The 19,674-nt window shown below is 41.8% G+C and overlaps 1 protein-coding gene across 4 annotated transcripts in view; it reads left to right on the top strand.

Annotated features, from left to right (window-relative positions):
• SCEL (sciellin) overlaps positions 1 to 19,674 on the top strand; it is a 115,717-nt gene that overhangs the window by 27,041 nt on the left and 69,002 nt on the right. For all 4 annotated transcript variants that reach the window (XM_068267894.1, XM_068267896.1, XM_068267897.1 and 1 more), the window contains exons 2-4: positions 12,100 to 12,156; positions 14,450 to 14,576; positions 15,780 to 15,842. In XM_068267894.1, the coding sequence (XP_068123995.1) occupies positions 12,123 to 12,156; positions 14,450 to 14,576; positions 15,780 to 15,842 (224 nt within the window). In that variant the 5' untranslated portion in view covers positions 12,100 to 12,122. The remainder of the gene's footprint in view (positions 1 to 12,099; positions 12,157 to 14,449; positions 14,577 to 15,779; positions 15,843 to 19,674) is intronic.

Below are 19,674 nucleotides of genomic sequence, written 5' to 3' on the forward strand. Positions count from 1 at the left end.
TCCCCTTTTCTAAGAGTAGCCAATCAGTCAACATCCTAAGCAACCAATAGTATCTTCTCCTGCCCTTCAGTATAAGCGTACGTTTTGACGCATACGAATGATATGTACGCAATAACTGTCACATTGACGGCTATTGCGTACATATCGTTCGTATGCGTCAAAAAATACGCATTAATGGGTATTACAGCACTACGCGTAACATCGTAGTGTAAGCGCCTACATTACGGTATCCTTACGCGTAACTGCGTAAGTTTACGCGTAATTACAGTGATGTACCGTAGATCATTTCCTACGCCGTAACCGTAATTGCGTAATGCGTAATAGCATAAAATTACGCGTAATGATCCGTAAGCGTAGATTTTTCCATTACGACCAGCACTGGGCTAGGATGATAGCAATAAGAAAATGGGATATGGTTATATGTTATAGGTTTATCTGTGAGCAGCTTTCTCCTCCTCCTCTTCCTCATTTGTTTAGTCGACTCCGATTCTTCGTAAGCAAATGTAGGTCTGAATTTGGTCTTCCAGCCTATTTCAGTAGGGTGGATGGGATGAGGTTGCACACGAGTAGCTGTTTGGATATACAGCCCTATTTTTTTTATATATATTCTGCCTTTTTGCTTTTTTGAATCACTGTTGGGCTTTTCTTTGGGAAGTCTTTTATTACCAATGGTCCCTCTGTGATTCATTTTCTCTAGCTTTCTATAGAGTACAGAAGGAACAAGAGCTCTGCCTCCGATTGAGCTTCCACGTTTCTGAGAGATTGCCTCTTGTTTCTGATTGAAAGAAAATCTCTCCAGTGGGAGAACATATAGCAATATAAACCAATCAAATTTTCTAATGCTTTCTCACACTATCTGAGCGTTTACTATCAACTACATCCATTAAATACTATGTATTAGCCTAGCGGCTACTAGCTACATCAGGTGCCCAAATGACTGGCTGGAGTAGAAGGATGTGTGACTTTTGCTGCTTTGCAAAAGGAGAGATCAAAGTCAGTTATCTATAGGTAGGGTGTGTGGTTGGTGCCGCTCTGTGGTCCACTGGTGGCAAGGCCAGATTTACCATAAGGCACTGTAGGCACGTGCCTACAGGCGCCTGATGATGGAAAGGCGGCTCACTCTCCTCCACCAGCGCCTCCCTCCCTCCTTCCCTATGCAGTCCTGAGTGGAGTGTAAATGAGCTACCTAATACTAAGGGGCAAAAATATAAATGGGTCGGCACCACCAAGTAGTAAATATAGCTCTTTTATTCCAGCAGCACTGCTGGAATAAAAGAGCTATATTTACTACTTGGTGGTGCCGACCCATTTATATTTTTGACTGTGGTAATCCCAAGAGACACTGGGACGGGGTCGTGGCACACATCCTTTTGCCAAGGTGCTCCTCACTTCACCTTTTTAATACTAAGGGGCATCTGTAGCTACCTATGATGGGCAAGGGAGAAGTAACAGCTAGGCCAGCCAGCACAACTGCAGTACAGTTCAGCGGGGTTTGTAGGTTCATGGAGGGAGAAGTCTAAGATGCCAGGACAACTGTGCCTATAGGCTCCTGTGAGGTAAATCCAGGCCTGGGTGGTGGGTTGATCTGAGAAGAGCGCATTTAGTGGTGTCACTGGGGTTAACCTCCTTGGCGGTATGAAAAATACCGCCAGGAGGGAGCGCAGCAGTTTTAAAAAAAATTTTTTTTTTTTAATCATGTAGCGAGCCGAGGGCTCGCTACATGATAGCCGCTGCTGAGCGGCATCCCCCCGCCCGCTTCGATCGCCTTCGGCGATCTCCGATCAGGAAATCCCGTTCATAGAACGGGATTTCCTGGAGGGCTTCCCCCGTCGCCATGGCGACGGGGCGGGATGACGTCACCGACGTCACTGACGTCGGGACGTCATTGGGAGTCCCGGGCCACCCCTCGGCGCTGCCTGGCACTGATTGGCCAGGCAGCGCTGGGGTATGGAGGGGGGGGGGCCCGCGCCGCAGCAGATAGCGGCGATCGGGCAGGGGCCGGCGGCGATCAGAGTGCTGGCGCAGCTAGCAAAGTGCTAGCTGCGTCCAGCAAAACAAAAATTATGAAAATCGGCCCAGCAGGGCCTGAGCGGCACCCTCCGGCGGCTTACCCCGTGTCACACACGGGGTTACCGCCAAGGCCAGCCAGCTGTGGAGCAACCTCACCTGAATTTTTTTTTTTGCAAACATGGCTAGGACCGTGTTTGTAAAAAACAAAATAAAAAAATAAAATATATATATATATCGTATATACTGTACAAACACAGTCCTAGCCATGTCTTATTTCAACTCACACCCCACAGCAATTCCTTAACTCTTACTGGCTGCTTGCGACCTGCTCAGTGGTAAGTCGCATTGCAGCGCAGGGGAAGCCGTCCAGCTGCTAACATCACCTGCTGCTCACAGGGCCGCAGCGCACCCGCAGAGAGCAGGAGCTGTAGCCGCTAACATCACCTGCTGCTCACTGGGCCGCAGCGCACCCGCAGAGAGCAGGAGCTGTAGCCGCTAACATCACCTGCTGCTCACTGGGCCGCAGCGCACCCGCAGAGAGCAGGAGCTGTGTGCAGCAAGTTAGAGCAGCCACCAGTGTTGTGGGGACTTCCAGTGAAGTACAACAGCAGCCTTAAAGAGCCGGATGCCAGGTCCCAGGCTAGAGGGACAAAGCATTATTGCTGGGACCCCCATACGGGCTTACCAGCCACCAATTCAGGTGAGGTTACTCCTTGGCTGTCCGGGCGCTTAACCCCACTGGTCAGTGGCGTAGCTAAGAAGCTGTGGGCCCCGGTGCAAGCTTAGCATTGGGGCCCCCAAGCACTGTATTCATAACTATTGATACGGCGCACCAAAACCAATCAAGTACCACCACAGTGCCAGAGCTGCAAGAAGGGGATGGGAAACTGTGTGTTAATGATCACTACTATTCAAATCAACTATAGAAGTGAATATTATCAGCACAGGACCAATAAAGTGCTAATACTGTGTTAGAGAGATGGCCTCTCTAGCCCAAGGGCCCCAATGCGGTGGCTACCTCTGCACCCCCTATTGCTACGCCACTGCCACTGATACCTAAGTGCACTCTTTTTTATTTTTTTCTTGTCACCCTGTTGTCAAATGACTGGCTGGGCTCCTGATTACCAAAAAAGATCCAGCTGCAGACTGAAGTTAAAGGATTACACTTGTCTTGTGTGGTGATGACAATTGTTGTATAGATTTTTTTTTTAACATTAGAAAATAGTGAGAGCACAGATGCACTTAGAACAGTGGCAGCGACACTGTAGATTCTTCTGTATTATCATCCTGGTCTTCAAGTGTTGTCTTGGAACTCCTTCACCATCTATTTCATTTCTGAATTTTGGAGAAATATCCTTCTGCTTTATATACCAGAATTTACTACCAGTGCCTCTTCAGTAACAGCAAGCAGCAACATAAGAGTCAGCATGAGTTTCAGGGCTGCCTGAACATTTGCATTTCACAGCCAGCATTTCCTGTGAGCAATGAGTGATCGGCATTCACATTCAGGGCAACTTTCTAAAGTGTTTATTGTCTATCGTTCTGTATTAGTTTTGGACACTGAAGCACATGAACTCGCATCACAAAAACAACAGCTTTTTCATGGAGGGTTTTCCTTTTTACGATTTGCGCTTCCGATATCTTGATAAAGTACTGACTAACAAAATGTATCCTGATTAATACATGGTTTAATTAAGTGAGCTATTCTCAGTAGGACAGGGTGGATTATGGGAGGACACAGAGTAATTAGATGAGATGCTGGGTTCAGTAGAAGGGCAAGGACTTAGAATTTCCATTCAGGTACAGAAATGAGAAACTGGATGAAATATTTACATAAGGGAGAGGCACATTCACACGGACAGCTGTGGATAAATGAATTACTGCCACTGACATTTCTGAAGATGACCTGATAATGACATTTTATTCATATATATCTGTTCTCGCCGTTCAAAATCTTAGTATTCCTCTGTTACTTGATCAAACAACGTAATGTGTACACTCTCTTCCTTCAGAAGTCCGTCCCGAGGGCTATATGTGGCCCACCAAGCCTTTTCCTGTGGCACCCAAAGCTCTTGAGACATTTTAATTGCATATAGGCCATTGCTGTGGCTCCACATGCATTAATGTTTAGGGCCAACCTGTGTCACCACTCTGCCTCTCGTTCTTCTGATCTTCTGTAGTCTTATAGGAAGTGTATAGAACTACAAAGAAATGGTCACCTACTGTATATTCAGTATACACTGGAAAATGCCAGCCATTTTTTGTAGTCCTATAGTGATTACTATGGGACTACGGAAAATGGCCACAGAAATCCCAGTGGAGAGGGAGGAAAAATAGATACATGGACCTGGACTTGATGAGTGAAGGGCAGCCACTTATGTCAGCAGCAATCACTCTTTAGTAGCAGCCACTCATTAGCAGATGCCACTATGCTAGCAGCAGCCACTCGCTAGCAGCCACCACTGCACACTGAAGAGACATGCTGACTGCACACATGGTATATGGTTTATTTTCTGTGGAAATGTTTTATTTGACAAAACTATAATAGGCATACTGTACCTAGGGACAATCAGAAAAAAATGTGTTTAATTATACTAGTTCGGCCCCCTAGCTGGCTCATGGTCAAAAAAGGTTGCACACCCCTGGACTATGTAAAGCTTTTCTTATAAATCCCTATTGTACAGCAAATCACGTTTATTGTTTACTGATACCAATAATAAGATATTTTTAAACCTAGCCATTATAAACAAATGTTGTACAAGAGGCACCCTGAACAATATGTAGTATAAATAGGGAGCAATAGACTTGCCTCCTTTCCCAACAATTGGACAGGGAAGGGACTAAATCCAAAGGCTTTATTGAATAATGCATGTTGTTGAACTAGGCTATCTTTCTCAAGTACAAAATCTGGCTGAGTGGCAATTATAAAAATGAGCACCTCTAGGAGCCTCCTAGAAGCCAAAAGACGGATCTCCCTATGCTAGGCAATGTAGGGGGACATAACATATATTCCTCAAACGATAACCTAATTTCTCCCTTCGGCCATGTAATTCTAGGCCCATGATGACCTGACTCATTCTAGAAGCCTCCTAGAGAAGAAACTTTTTCAAAAAATCCATTCCAGGTTTTCTCAATATTTTAAGTTTTTCAATGTTTTCTGACCTTAGTAAATTTACTCTTATATGTGGAAGGTTTACCATAACCAGGACAGAGCATACAGAAGTATTTGTGGCTCTAAAGAAGTTGTCTAGACTTAAGTATCGTGCTCTGTCTACTTTCCAAAATGTTTTCTCAGTAAATTTGCTGTCCAAACATATCCTTGCCAAAAGTAGCAAACAAAGCGTAATAAAGGCAAGGATAACTGTAACCAAATTCTGCTGCCTTATGAATATAGATATTCATATTATATATTAAAGAAGAACCATAATGATATATAGAATATAGTACATTTTTCAGGATAGGGTATGATGTCAGGAAGTCTTCTTCTACCAGTGCACCCTGGGAGACCACAGCCCATATGCATGTGTTTTCTCCTAGGAGATGAGTTTTCAACTTTTTTCAGCACTTTGCAATTGAAAACTTATCAAAAAAGTTGAAAAAGTACTATAAAAATTATTTTGAGTATGGTAGTTTAAAAGGCATTTTATTGTCAAGGAGACAACTCAGGAGAAAAAGTTGATTGCATATGGGCCCAAGGACCATATGCAATTAACTTTTTATCCTGAGTTTTCTGCTAGGTGATAATTTTTCATCTTCTATTTAGAATAACTTATCAGCACTATGCAATGGAAAAAGTACCAAAAAAGTTAGTCAAAAACTACTATCAAAATTATTTTGTCTATTTTTCTTGATTGCTGGTGGTGTAAAAGGCATTTTATTGGCCCGTTTGAAAATATCACCAATGAGAAAACTCAGGAGAAAAAGTGAATTGCATTTGGGCCCAAGTGTTGTTTCTGCTCACTTCACAACAAACAAACATTCCACTGTGATGCACCTTGCCAGCAGTACAGATATGGCCATCTGTGATTAATTGATAAACTGAGAATGTAACTCAGGGTGAGGAATGGTTGGGCAAACGCTGACTAACTAATTTATAAATGAATATTGTAAAAAATAATCACTTTTATTCATTAAGCAATTTTCAGTAAAGTTCCTCTTTAAGTAAGGCCCTATTCAAAGTATTTTCTGATTTGACACAATGTGGAAATGCTTTAGAACTGAAATTCTATGGAAGTTAATGGGCTTATTCTGCCTCTGCCACGGGAGACTTGGGTTTGAATCTCGTTTCTGCCTGTTCAATAAGCCAGCACCTATTCAGCAAAAAGACTTTGGGCAAGACTCCCTAACACCGCTACTGCCTATAGAGCGCACCCTAGTTGCTGCAGCTCTGTTGCTATGAGTCCGCCTGGAGAAAAGCACAATATAATTGTTCTGTGTCTTGTCTTATTCACATCTAATGCTTTTTCCATCTGCAGAAAAAAACAAAACTTAAAGCTGTGTGCAAGGGCATAACTAGACTTAATAGGGCCCCTCCCCTGCAAAAATGATAGCATAAGTCCTCCTTGGTCCCTGAACCCCATGAGGGTCACGTGATCGAGAGCCAGCGAATGGCAGCAGGGAGTGTTGTGCTGTGTGAAACAGTGTCTGGAAGCAGGAAAAGGTTACAGATGCTCCCAATACTCACTACTGTGCATGGCGGGAGGAGGTGGCAGGGGTGTTTAGTTGAGATTTTTTTTTCTGACTGGCTGCACTTCTGGTTGGGGAGAGGGAGGAGGAGGGCCCCCCACAACTTAAGGCCCTCCTTGCGATGGTGGGGGTTGAAGGGGTGATTGTTATGCCCATGGCTGTGTGCTCTTTCCATACATCTCTCTAGGTTTTTGTATTACAGTACATGGATAAGCAACTATAAACATGTCTGGCATGTGTATGTGGCATGCATTGGAAACAAAAAGGTGGAAACCACACTCATGAATGCAGTTTATATAGCGAATGAGGCCTAAAAATATATCTTTGCTTCCAGCTGGCACTATCCCGTTTATTTACGCTTTATAATTCCTATTTAGAGTTGGCAATTCCAGGCTATAATTTTTAGTAGACATGGAATGCTAAGGCCCTAAGATACATCACAAATGTTTTTTATTACAGCAGTATAAACTTTATATGGTTTAATCAGGTAGAAAGTAAGGCAGAGATTAAGTGCCATGAAATAATTGCTTTCCAGTGCAAGGAAATAAAGTGTACGGAAACCCAAAGCAACCAAAATGAAAACAATGAAAGCATGTAGAATACTTTGAATTAGGATGATACGATTTCTTGGCTAATTTAAAAAAATTCAAAGTAAAAGCTTAGTACCGGTAGTAGTAGCCAGCAGCAGGATATACTGTATACTGCAGGCTTACCTCTTAGTTAGCCAAATAAATGTGATCATCTTTATTCAAAACTTTCTTCCTTAAAGTAAACCTGAGATGAAATAAAAAAAAAAAATCATACATATCTGGGATTTCCTCCTGCCCCCTTCAGCCTGATCGCTACCTCACCGCCGTCCTCCGCCTCCTGGATCCTCCATTATTGGTCCCAGTAACTTCGGCCAGCCAGGGCTTACTGCGTGTGCACGGTCGGGGCCACGCACACGTTCTGTCACCTGCACAGTACCACTGGCCGAACTTACCAGGACCAATAATGGAGGATCCAGGAAGCGGAGGACAGAGGTGAGAGACCAATCAGGCCGAAAGGGGCTGGAGGAAGCCCAAGGTATTTATGAATTTTCTTTTTATTTAATCTCAGTTGCACTTTAAGGTCTGGTGCACACCGAGCAAGTTTTTTTTTGGCGTTTTTGCAGCCGCTTGCGGCTGCGGATACGCTTGGTCAATGTATCTCAATGGGGTGGTTCACACCAGAGGTGTTTTGCTGAAACGCATACTCCCGGGGAGAGGCATTTTTTGGATTGCGGAGGCGTTTCTGCCTCAAATGTAAAGTATAGAAAAAACGCAAACCGCTCTGAAAAACAGCAGTTCAGAGTGGTTTTGTGGGCGTTTTTGTTACCGAAGCTGTTCAGTAACAGCTTTACTGTAACAATATATGAAATCTACTACATCAAAAACGCTTCCCAAAACCACAAAATGCTAGGTGAAACGCTACAGAAAAATAAGAAAAAGCGTTTCAAAATCTGCTAGCATTTTGCGGATCTGCTGGCGGGTTTTGGTGTGCACCGGGCCTTACTGATGGCTAGCACAATGCCATGCTCTATAACAATTGCAACAGTTCAGCAGTTAAGGGTGACTTCATAGAGGGTGGTAACACTTCATGCTATTCTTTCCTTTCTAAATACACATAATACCATTTTGAAATTGAATTGATTTTGTGTGATCCATTTGTAAATTGCTGTAGCGCACGTGTTCCAAGTTATTTATACTCTATACTAATTTTATAGAGGGCACCAGAGGTGGGGAAGAGCAACAAGGGGGAGAGGTGAAGGCTTTGCCACCCCTCTCTTCCAGAGCCCAACACATCATGGACTGTGCGGGCTTTGCCTTTACAAAGATAGATATGGATTTTCATAGTGACTGGTCATAGATTGTGGGTCTCCCAAACTTTTATACGTTTTAGATTGTACACTCATAAGGGCAGAGTTCTCTCTCTTGTAAGTTGCTGTAGATGGTTATCACTATACTATTGTCACTGCAGCAATTTTGTCTACCAACATCATATTATGCACAATTATCTGTATTTTTCTGTATACCAATGTCTATATGTTTATGTGTTTATCGTGTAAATATATATCATGTAAATATATATATATTCACCATGTTGCACAAGAAGTATAGCCAACCAATTGTAAACACTACCTATTGTATGTATTACTAGTAGGTAGTATTCGTAGTTTCCATCTAGAGTAGACTAGCCTGTTCTGGAGATTGCTCATAAATTGCTACCAATAAGAACAAATAAGTAATGGGTGAAGTTGTCAGACCTACCCACATTTCCTGAAGTCACATGACTGGATGAGGACAGAGAAATATTTGGCAAGGTGCTATGCAGGAGTAGCAGCAGAACCTGCCAGTTTCACTCTGTGTATCTGCATATTTTGTAGAGGCGTGGAGCCTGAGTCACTTTATGTAAACCATTTCCATGATCTAAAGAATGAAATATTTATTATCATATAAGAAAGAATGGTAGTTTACCATGTTATACTGGGAGCTTACATCACACTATACTATTCATGTTCTCTAGTGTCAAAGCTATACCAGAGAACATCATTTTTTTCTTTTGAAACTAGAATAAGCCAATGAAGAGAGTAAAATAAAAAACACTTTCCACTGAATATAAGCTGACAGATATGTAACTGAAAGGTAATGTCAGCACTGCCTTCAAATCATTTAACCATATGATATGGGCATATAATAAAACATACATTAATCAAAATGATGACTAGATCCTCAGGTATTGCTGAATTAAATGCATGAATTTTTTTTTCCAATAAAAGCAGAATGTGGCTCCATGGATTCGATCTTCCAAACCTATCCATTGGTCCTTGGTGCCATGGATGACTTCACCAACCAATAAGGAAGCTCCAAAACTCAACTTATTTTACTTTATTTCTTATAAAAAATGAATGTGGCTCCATGAGTTCAACCTTTCAATCCTACCTACTGACACCCTGGTGGGTTTCACTGACCAATGAGGGAGCCCTGAAACTCAACATCTGTGGATTTTCCTTCAATTTTCAATAGATGAGCCACCTATTCAATAGGACTATAGTTTTGTGTTTGTTTGTTTTTTACATTTTTAAATAAGACGACTTCTGACTGTATTTCGCCATCATTATTTAGTTGTCCAAATTTGCAACAGGTTTGCTGTATTAAATGTGCAGATCTACATCTGTTTTTTTTTAATCCTCACTAAAATCTTGCTGTTGATTAATAACAGAAATCAATAAATGACTAATTTTTGTCATAGAGGAAGAGCAGGCCCTTTCAAAGTGTTGGTTTGTTCAGCTTCCTAAATGGCATTTTTGTAGGAATGCAATGAATACCGCTAATATAGGTCACTTATTACATATGTGAGTGCACAAAACCCTGAGCAAATGATCTTGATTGCTAGAATTATGCAAGTATATGCTAATCACAAGGGGTGTTGCTAAAGCTATGCTAATATGCTATGTTATCTAATCCATACCTACATCAGATATTTCAGATCTTTGTCTGCAAATTTGCATCCCCAGACACACTTGACCAAATGATGATGATTATCTCACTATGTAATAAATATACAACTGATTGGATATACGAGGTCAGACTCTAACAAAATGATTGGATTGTGCAGCTTCCTAAATGGTTTTTAAATGGTATATATGTACAACTGATTGGTCATAGAAAGTCAGATACTGACAGAACGATTGGTCTGTGCAGTTTCCTAAATAGCATCCAAATAGGGACACAATGAACACTGCTAATATAGATCACTGGCTACATTTAAGCCCAATATACATGTATACAAAATATACAGCAGGTGAAATGACCTTCATTGCATTCTAGAACAATGCATGTATATGCAAATCTCAAGGCCAATTTATGTCCCCGGACACTTGACCAAATAAGGTGATCATCTCACTAGGCAATGAATATGTATGGACAACTAAACCCAATCCTTTAGGACCCAGGAGGGTCTGGATTAAACCATTTCCCACATTAGGCTAGCTGAATTGCACTCTGATTGTTTATAAGTGAACCGCCTGAATCAGTCTGGCTAGATGCTTCTGGCTGTGCATGCTGTTACTATGGTGCTATTTTACCCAATACACTAGTGCTGTTGCACTGTACACTGTTTAGGTCTAACACCTCTGAAGAAGCCTGCTTACGAGGTGAAACATGTATGATTTTCCAATGGTGTTTATAGTTATGTGTGTATTAGTTTACTGGTCTATTCAAGCTAGGAGAGAGGACTGACAGGGATTTATATATGCATAATCCTGTCTCCAATATCAAGTCATGAATATTCTTCCCAGTTTGTTCCTATCCTTTCACTTTTGTATCTGTTAACAAAAATCAATACAAGATTTTCAGTTTAACCTCTGCTTACCACATATATTTCCAGATAGGCAAAATATTGCAGTGTTTCCATCTTGTTTTTAAAAACAAATATGCAGAAGGCTCATAGGTAAAAATACTGTAGTCACTTCCTGGACAGGTATAGCAAGCAACATTTTCTGTTGCATTGTAGATGCCCCCTGCCTGCCCATAATTCAGCATCAGAATTGCAGTAGAGGCTAGCTAATAATAAGGTGGGTGGGCAGAGAGCATGGGCATGCCCCATGAAGTCACACCCCCATGTGCCTAAATGAGAAAACATGTATGAACAGTTGAGGGGTAGGGGTGAGCTTCCAAAGAAACAAAAACATACTTATAATCCCTTTTAACAGTCTCTAAATGATGTGATTGGTTCCTGTTGTGTTATATAGGTGGGCTACCACCTCATTACAACATTTGATGATTCCACCAATAGCATATAAGATATCTAAAATATGCTTCTAAACAGAAAATGGGTTAACACATTGTGCCTACTATACTGGACATGAACAATTAAGGGCAATAGATGAAAATGTTCTGGTATTCAATCATGAATCCATCACAGATATGCATAGGCAGTGTTTGTGTAGTAGATCACAGAGCTATTTTACATTTCCACACTCCCCTTCTACGTTTCCATACTCCCCTGCACACTTGCTCCAGTACTGTAAATATTAATTTAAATAGCAATACCAGATCACTGTAGAGAGATACTGTGCACAGAATGCAGATACTTCACTACACAGTGGTAACATCACAAGATAGAAGCTCTCATGCATTAAACACACAGTAGAAATCACCTATGGCTAAGATGTAATAGTGGAACCACTCTATATAGTAATGTCATGCAGGCAGCATTTGTTGAAGTATATATTCAGGAATGGTTTGCCTTACTAAAATGAATGTAAGACATGGAAAAAAAGATATACTGGGGGATAGGCAACATTTGTGTATGCTGTTGTCACACATAAAAGCGCAACCTACTATAATATTTTCAAAACTATTTATATATTTTGTATTGCAGACTTAAAAAAGCAGCTCAGCAAGATGTCTACTTACACCTTTAACAAGTCTGGAAATGGTAATAATAGAATTACATGTTAACTGGATTTTATGTAAAATGAAAAACTGTATAATTTAGCTAATGTGTAATAAAATGCATTAAATCAGAGAATCCTGGCAGCCACAGTACAATTCTGCTGTGACAGCTGATGATTGATGAAATGAATGCATTCTGCAGCAGCACCAAGTAGCGTTATTGCCTATAGCACGGGTGTCAGACTCAATCATATAAGTGGCCACTGGCTAAAATCTAAAACATAGTCTAAGTTGTGGGCCAAATTTTTCATCAGGATTTACCATTTATTGCAACTATAATGACTGTGGGGGCCTGCTCATCCCCCTTCTGCAGAGTAGCGTAGTAGAGCAGTTTTTATCTGCTCCAGCACTGCTTTGGGTCTCCCCTGGTCTTCCTGACTGCCACACGCGCTATGCTACATACCTCAGGCTCTTAATGCATGTCATGTGATTGGGAAAAGGCGGTAGGCAGCTTAGAGCACGCAACTTCCAAGAAGAACAGAAGAGACACAACACTTCGCTGGAGCAGGTAAATATTACACCGCTATGCTGCACTGCTCTGCTTTGTGGGGAGATGGTGTTGGGGGAAGGTGTGTGTGTTTTACCAGCCACATGGGGGGTTGAGAGGTTTGGATCCCCAGAGCGGACCCAATGCTAATTTTATGGGGGGGGGGGGGGTGTCTCATGGGTCCAACCCAAACTGACAATGTTTCAGTCAGAAATACTGTCACCGGTGTGCTCCTTTGGGTGGGAAGGCAGTGTGCTGTTGCTCTTTTACTGCTTACAATGATACACATTTGAAGCTTTCAAGGGCCACCTAAATTAGCAAGGAGGGCCGTATTCGGCCAGTGGGCCTTGTGTGTGACACCTCTGGCCTTTAGCAACCAATTACATGGACTTTTCTTCCTAATGCAGATTGCTGACTGTGGGAAACATCTTTAGTTTTGTATCATTTTTCATAAAGCTCAAATGGTAGTACTGAAGTGCAATTTATAGTAATCCTCAGCAGCCAATAATTTCATTAGAGTTGTCAGAATAATTAAAGATGTTTGCAAAGTGGATTCTGTGAATTACTGACATTTTGCACATTTACCTCATTATAGAAAAAAACATTCAAACCTTCTGGTGTTGCACCTAAATGTGAATATCCATAGTGGCAGGAAGTACAGAACTCCAGTCCCAGGTCCATGGCTCTCGGGAGTTCTGCTGCTGTGCACTGGTTCCCATTCTCTAAACCAGGGGTGTCAAACTCAATTACAATGTGGGCTGAAATTGAGCTCTGGGACCAAGTCACGGGCCAAAGTCAATGTGTAGTAGCCACCTCTCGCCGTTATAAAATTACCTGGGGTTTAACAGCACCCATCCATCCCCTTTACAGGTCCCTGATGTTTAGTGGTCCCCTCCCTCCTCTGTGTAATTCCCTGATGTTTAGTGGTCCTCCCTCCCCTGTACAGCTTCCTGGTGTATAGTGGCCCCCTTCCCTGTCCTATACAGTTCCCTGGTGTCCTGTGCTGTCCCCTCCCCATATGGCTTCCCTGGTGATCTAGGGCTTACTCTCCAATATAAGTTCTCCGGTGGTCTAGAGTGGGAAAAACATAATGTAAAGTGGGGAAATCACCAAAGGGCCAAATCTGATGGCTCCAAGGGCCAGATTTGGCCCACAGCCGGAGTTTGACATGTATGCTCTAAACCTACCAGAGGTCATCTTTGGCGTATGCAGTAAGGGCATATTCCCACTAAGGACAAATATGCATTTTGAAAATTCGCATTAATATTGAAAGCAATGCAATTTCAATGTAATAGGTTCCACTGAATGCATTTTTGTAGTCCGTTTCAATTCCAAAACAACAGCTACCTGACGATTTTCACCACATGCATATGTTTTCCATGCAATGAACTATGAAAATTTGCATAAAAATTTGCATACGATAATGCAAAAATGTGCTCATAGGAAAACACATGCAAAATGTAATATCCTTTATACATGTTGTCAGATTTGTATTGCAATGTTCATTGTAGAGAATTGTCACTAGTGATGAATGCATTTATTCACCAGATTTAAAATGCTGTAAATTAAAAACCTAGAGTACATGCTTGTCCCCAACCAACTAAACATAAATAAAATGCCTGATTTCTCTCATCTACCTGTTAAACCATCTCATATCCTGTAAATTATAGTTTTCTTCATTGAATAGTATTCACAACCTATACAGCAAGTGTTGGGTAGCCTACATGTCTTCTATCATGTAATGTAACATGTTATCTAAAGTGTATCTTACTTTGTGGTCCTCTAACAGACTCTAAAAGTAACACGCTGGGATCCATGACCAGGCAGAATGTAATTCAAGAGACAAGCAAGAGGAGATCCTTCCTCACTGACAATAGTTGGATAAAATCAAGACCTGAAGAGGAGGAGGAAAAAATGTAAGAAAATAAAAGTTGTGTACCTTAATGATTTGAAGGTACCTTTTCACCTAATTTTTTGTACTTTTTCAATTGCAAAGTGCTGAAAAGTTATTTTAAAAATAAGCTAAAAAATTGTCATAACAGAAAACTCAGGAGAAAAACTGAATTCCCCTCGGCCCTGGGCCCATATGTAAGTCTCTATTTTTCCTAGGTGAATTTTTCATACCTTGTTATAAAATGCCCTTTAAACCACCAGCAAACAAGAAAATACTCAAAAAATTTTAATAGTACTTTTTCAACAACTTTTGGGAACTTTTTCACCCGTGCTAAAAAAGTTATTTTAAAGAGAATTCAAAAATGATCTCCTAGGTGACAGTTCAGGAGAAGTTAATTGCATAAGGGTCCTAGACCGATATGTAATTCACCTTTTCATCTGAGTTTTCACCTAGGAGATAATTTTTCATCTTCGATTTAAAATAGTTTCCCATCACTTTTTAACTAAAAAAGTACCAAAAAGTAGGTGAAAAAGTAAAATTAAAATTACTTTGAGTATTTTCTTGCTTTCTGGTGGCTAAAAAGGCATTTTATTGACAAGTTTAAAAATATCACCTAGGAGAAAACTCAGGTGAAAAAGTGAATTGCATGTGGGCCCTGGGGCCATATGCAATTAACTTTTTCTCCTGACTTATCTCCTAGGTCCTAGGACCTAGGAGATAATTTTCATCTTCTCTTTAAAATAACTTTCAGCATTTTACAATTGAAAAAGTACTCAAATATTGGCGAACAACCACTATCAAAATCATTTTGGGTATTTTCTTGTTTACTGGTAGTTTAAAATGCATTTCATGTCAAGGTGTGAAAATATCACCTAGGAGAAAACTCAGGAGAAAACGTGAATTGCATATGGCCCGCTGCAGTTTAAAGGGTATTAAAAAGTAGGTGAAAAAGTACTATCAAAACTGTTCTGAGTATTTTCTTCCTTGCCAGTGGCTTAAAAAGGCATGTTAGTGATAAGATGTGAAAATATCACCTACAAGAAAACTTAGAAGAAAAGTGAATTGCATATGGCCCTGTTGTCACAAGGCAGATGTGTTGTGCGTCTGATGATATTATGTTCATCTTTCTGTCGTTTGCATTTATCTGTGTCTGGTAAAATTATGCTTTACTACATTTTCATATATGTTCTGCATTTATAAACTTTCTTTTCTTACATTTTTACAGAAAAGATGAAAACTTTGGGAGAGCTATACTAAACCGGTACAAGTCACAGGACGGCCTGGAGAGGTAGAATCACTTCACTCATGACACTGATGTACTGATGGACAGTCAGCTCTATGTAACATACAAGAGTACATCCATTTATTAACGTCTTTTGGAAAGCAAAATCACAAAAATCTAGAAAAGGGGGGAGTTCTCATTTCTGCTTTACCCATAGGAGTAGCACACCTCCTAATTGGTCCCTCATGTACTGTATATAATAAACTATACAACACTTTTGCCCCGGCCCACACGCCATTAACATTCCTGAAGAGAATAGATATGATTAATGAGATGCTATTAAATCTGGCTTGCTTGCAAATGTAATGCAAACTGTATGCAGCTTGGAAGTAGGCTAATCAAAATCGCCAAGAGCATTTGATTGGTCCAATGATGCCTAATAAAAGGACAAATAGCCGCGTAGACTGAAGCCTCATTTTCCCTTCTTTTTTACTTCCAACTTTTATTGATCACCAGGTGGCAACAAGGCTACAAGCATGCGCCCATTACACTTTTTTTGCATGGACAAGCCTCAGTTTATGAAGGCGCTGATTCTTTCCTGTTGCATCATATTAAAGAAGGACTCCACCTACTGCCATTCGAGGGCATGTGTGAAGTTAAAGCCCGAGATACACTACAGAACGCTTTGCTGACTGTCAGCGCTGCGTCTGTGGTTTTTAAAAATGCTCCCATTGACTTGCATTAAAATCGCGGCGATATTGCCACTATTTTTACTGCAATTTTTATGCAAGTCAATCGGAGCGTTTTTTTAAAAAACGCGATTGCAGCGTTGATGGTGAGCAAAGCGCTCTGCAGTGTATCTCAGGCCTAAGTGTGATTATGCCCATCACAGTGAAAAGAAGGCTGTGGTTAAACCTTCTAGGCTGAAATGACTGTGTCCTGATCTCCTGCAGCCATTGGACACTGAACCCTCCCCCCTCCCCCCTCCCGCATACCTATTAAATAGTCACTAGGAAATTTGGGCGCAGGATAAAGCAGATAATTGCATGATCATGCATCTTAAAACCCTGTTTGCATGTAAAATCTTGTGCTACGTTTTATGTTGTATAACCTTGTGCTACCTCTCTGTCTAACAATCCTTGTTAACATTGTATGTATCCCTGTATATTGTCCAGCACTACATAATACGTTGGTGCTTTATAAATACAATGCATACCGGTAATGATAATATATCATAAGTGATTTAATACACTATAAAAAAATGAATGAGGGTGATCTTGGTACATGTCACGTGGAATTATTGCAAACTCAGGAAAGAGCTTGTTTCCACTGATAACGTGTGATTGTGTATCATACATCTCCTGAATTTACAGGAACGGAGAGGCTTTTTTTCTGTATTTACATTTTTATTAAGTAAAAGGCAAGAATACAAACATTTTGTAGTGACAGTACAGAAATCAGTACAACAATACTGTACCAATCAATACAACAATATGGACATAAAACTGTTAGCTACAAAATATTAGACCAGGTTCCATTAGATGCCAAGCAAACCATTATAATCTCATAATGCCAATATATGCAAAATGATAGGCACCCTCTTGGGAATCTAGTAGCGTTACTATAAAAAAAAAATTATGACAGAAAATAAGAATGGGAAAAGATGAAAGGAAAGAAAGGGAGATAGAGATAGAGAGAGAGAGAGAGAGAGTAGGAAAGACGGAAAGTGCGCCAGCTGACTGAACTATTAGTCACTCAACGTATCAAATATACATTTTAAGAGGCTTGCTATTTTTTATATATACAGTATCTTTCATACATAGTGGGGCAATTGCAAGCTGAGTATCCACAATACTACTAAAAAAAAGTAAGTCCAACAGTCGGTAAGTCGGTAAAAAGACTACCTCAGTTACTTAAAGGGGTTCTTTCGCGAAAAAAGTAGGCAGTTAAAAAATGTGACAGATGACAGGTTTTGGGCCAGTCCATTTTTTTAAGGGGGATTCTCAGGGCTTTCTTTGTTTTCAACAGCATTTCCTGAACAGCAGTTTAACTGCCAAAATAGCAAGATACCAGCCGGCCTCCCTAATCACTTGCACACTATTATGTCAGTTAGATTTTGCAACTGTTGTTCAGGAAATGCTGTTGAAAACAAAGAAAGCCCTGAGAATCCCCCTTAAAAAGATGGACTGGCCCAAAACCTGTCATCTGTCACATTTTTTAACTGCTTACTTTTTTCGCGAAAGAACCCCTTTAAGGACCAGGGGATTTTCTTCTGATCGGTGCTGCGTGGACTCTCCAGCCCGCAGCACCAATCAGGAAATAGGCAGGGCGATCAGACTTACCCCCCTTTTTCCCCACTAGGGGGATGTCCTCCTGGGGGGGTCTGATCTCCGCCGGCTTGCTGCGCTTTGCGGGGGGGCTCTTCAAAGCCCCCCTCCGCAGCGTTTTCGGCGCTCTCTCCCTCTCCCTACCCCTGTGAGCAGCGCAGGACGGATATCCGTCCTGCGCATTGTAGGATAGGCTTCAGTCTATCAAATGACGGTGATCCCTGGCCAATCAGAGGCCGGGGATCGCCGATATGCTCTACGGCGATGCTGCGCAGCAGCGCCATATGATGTAAACAGCGAGGATTTCTTCCCCGCGTGTTTACATTTTGCCGGCGAGCCGCGATCGGCGGCTCTCCGGCTGTTCACGGAGACACCCTCCGTGAACTGACATGGAAAGGCCGTTTCCATGGTAACCCACTTAAGACCTGCTGACGCCTATGGGCGTTAGCTGGTCCTTAAAGAGACTCTGTAACATTAAAAAGATCCCCTGGGGGGTCCTCACCTCGGGTGGGGGAAGCCTCCGGATCCTAATGAGGCTTCCCACGCCGTCCTCTGTCCCACGGGGGTCTCGCCGCAGCCCTCCGAACAGCCGGCGACTGTGCCGACTGTCAGTTCAATATTTACCTTTGCTGGCTCCAGCTGGGGCGCTGTGGCGACTTTCTGCACGGAAATAGACGGAAATACCCGATCTCCGTCGGGTCCGCTCTACTGCGCAGGCGCCGGAAACTTGCGCCTGCGCAGTAGAGCAGACCCGACGGTGATCGGGTATTTCCACCTACTTCGGCGCCGAGAGGCATCAGAGCGCCTGCGCAGGAGCCAGGAAGGTAAATATTGCGTCACAGCTGTACGGAGGGCTACAGCGAGACCCCCGAGGGACGCAGGACGGCGTGGGAAGCCTCATTAGGATCCTGAGGCTTCCCCCACCCGAGGTGAGTACCCCCCAGGGGCCGTTTTGTCGTTACAGTTCCTCTTTAAGTGGTTAAAACAGACACAAAAAATAAATCAGTTAAATAGGGCACGTAAATAGTGATGATAAAATAGTGATGATAAATTGCATGCCAACTCCCAAGTTGATATGTGGTGCTGGTACCAGGGATTTGGCTATTATAAAGGCAAGCTCCAGATATTGGATTTTGCATACATTAATGAGGACCAAGATTCACATATTATATATCTGAGCTCCGGATACTGCGATAGAGTTATAAGTCAAGGTTATGATTGGTGTTAGGGGTGTTAAACCCGAATCATCAGAATACTCAGGTGAAACATACTACCCGATCGAGGGGGGGTGGGGGGGGGGGGGGGTAGCTAGCCAGATTTTATCCTTAAAGTGAACCTCCAGACTAAAAATCTACTCAGAAGCACTGAAAAGGCTTGGTGTGTCTTTAACAGTTTCACAGCATCAGAACTTTGTTTATCTTACATAAGCCTTATTTTTAGCTGCACAAAAGCTTAAGTTCCGCCCCATCAAAGAAAACTGCCCAAGCTTTTTTTCCCTGATGCTGTGCAAAGCATGATGGGATTTCCTATGTTGTTATTGACGTTGCATAACAACTGGGAGGGGTGATCAG

The sequence above is a fragment of the Hyperolius riggenbachi genome, chromosome 2, assembly GCF_040937935.1.
Source record: "Hyperolius riggenbachi isolate aHypRig1 chromosome 2, aHypRig1.pri, whole genome shotgun sequence".
NCBI lineage: Eukaryota > Metazoa > Chordata > Amphibia > Anura > Hyperoliidae > Hyperolius > Hyperolius riggenbachi.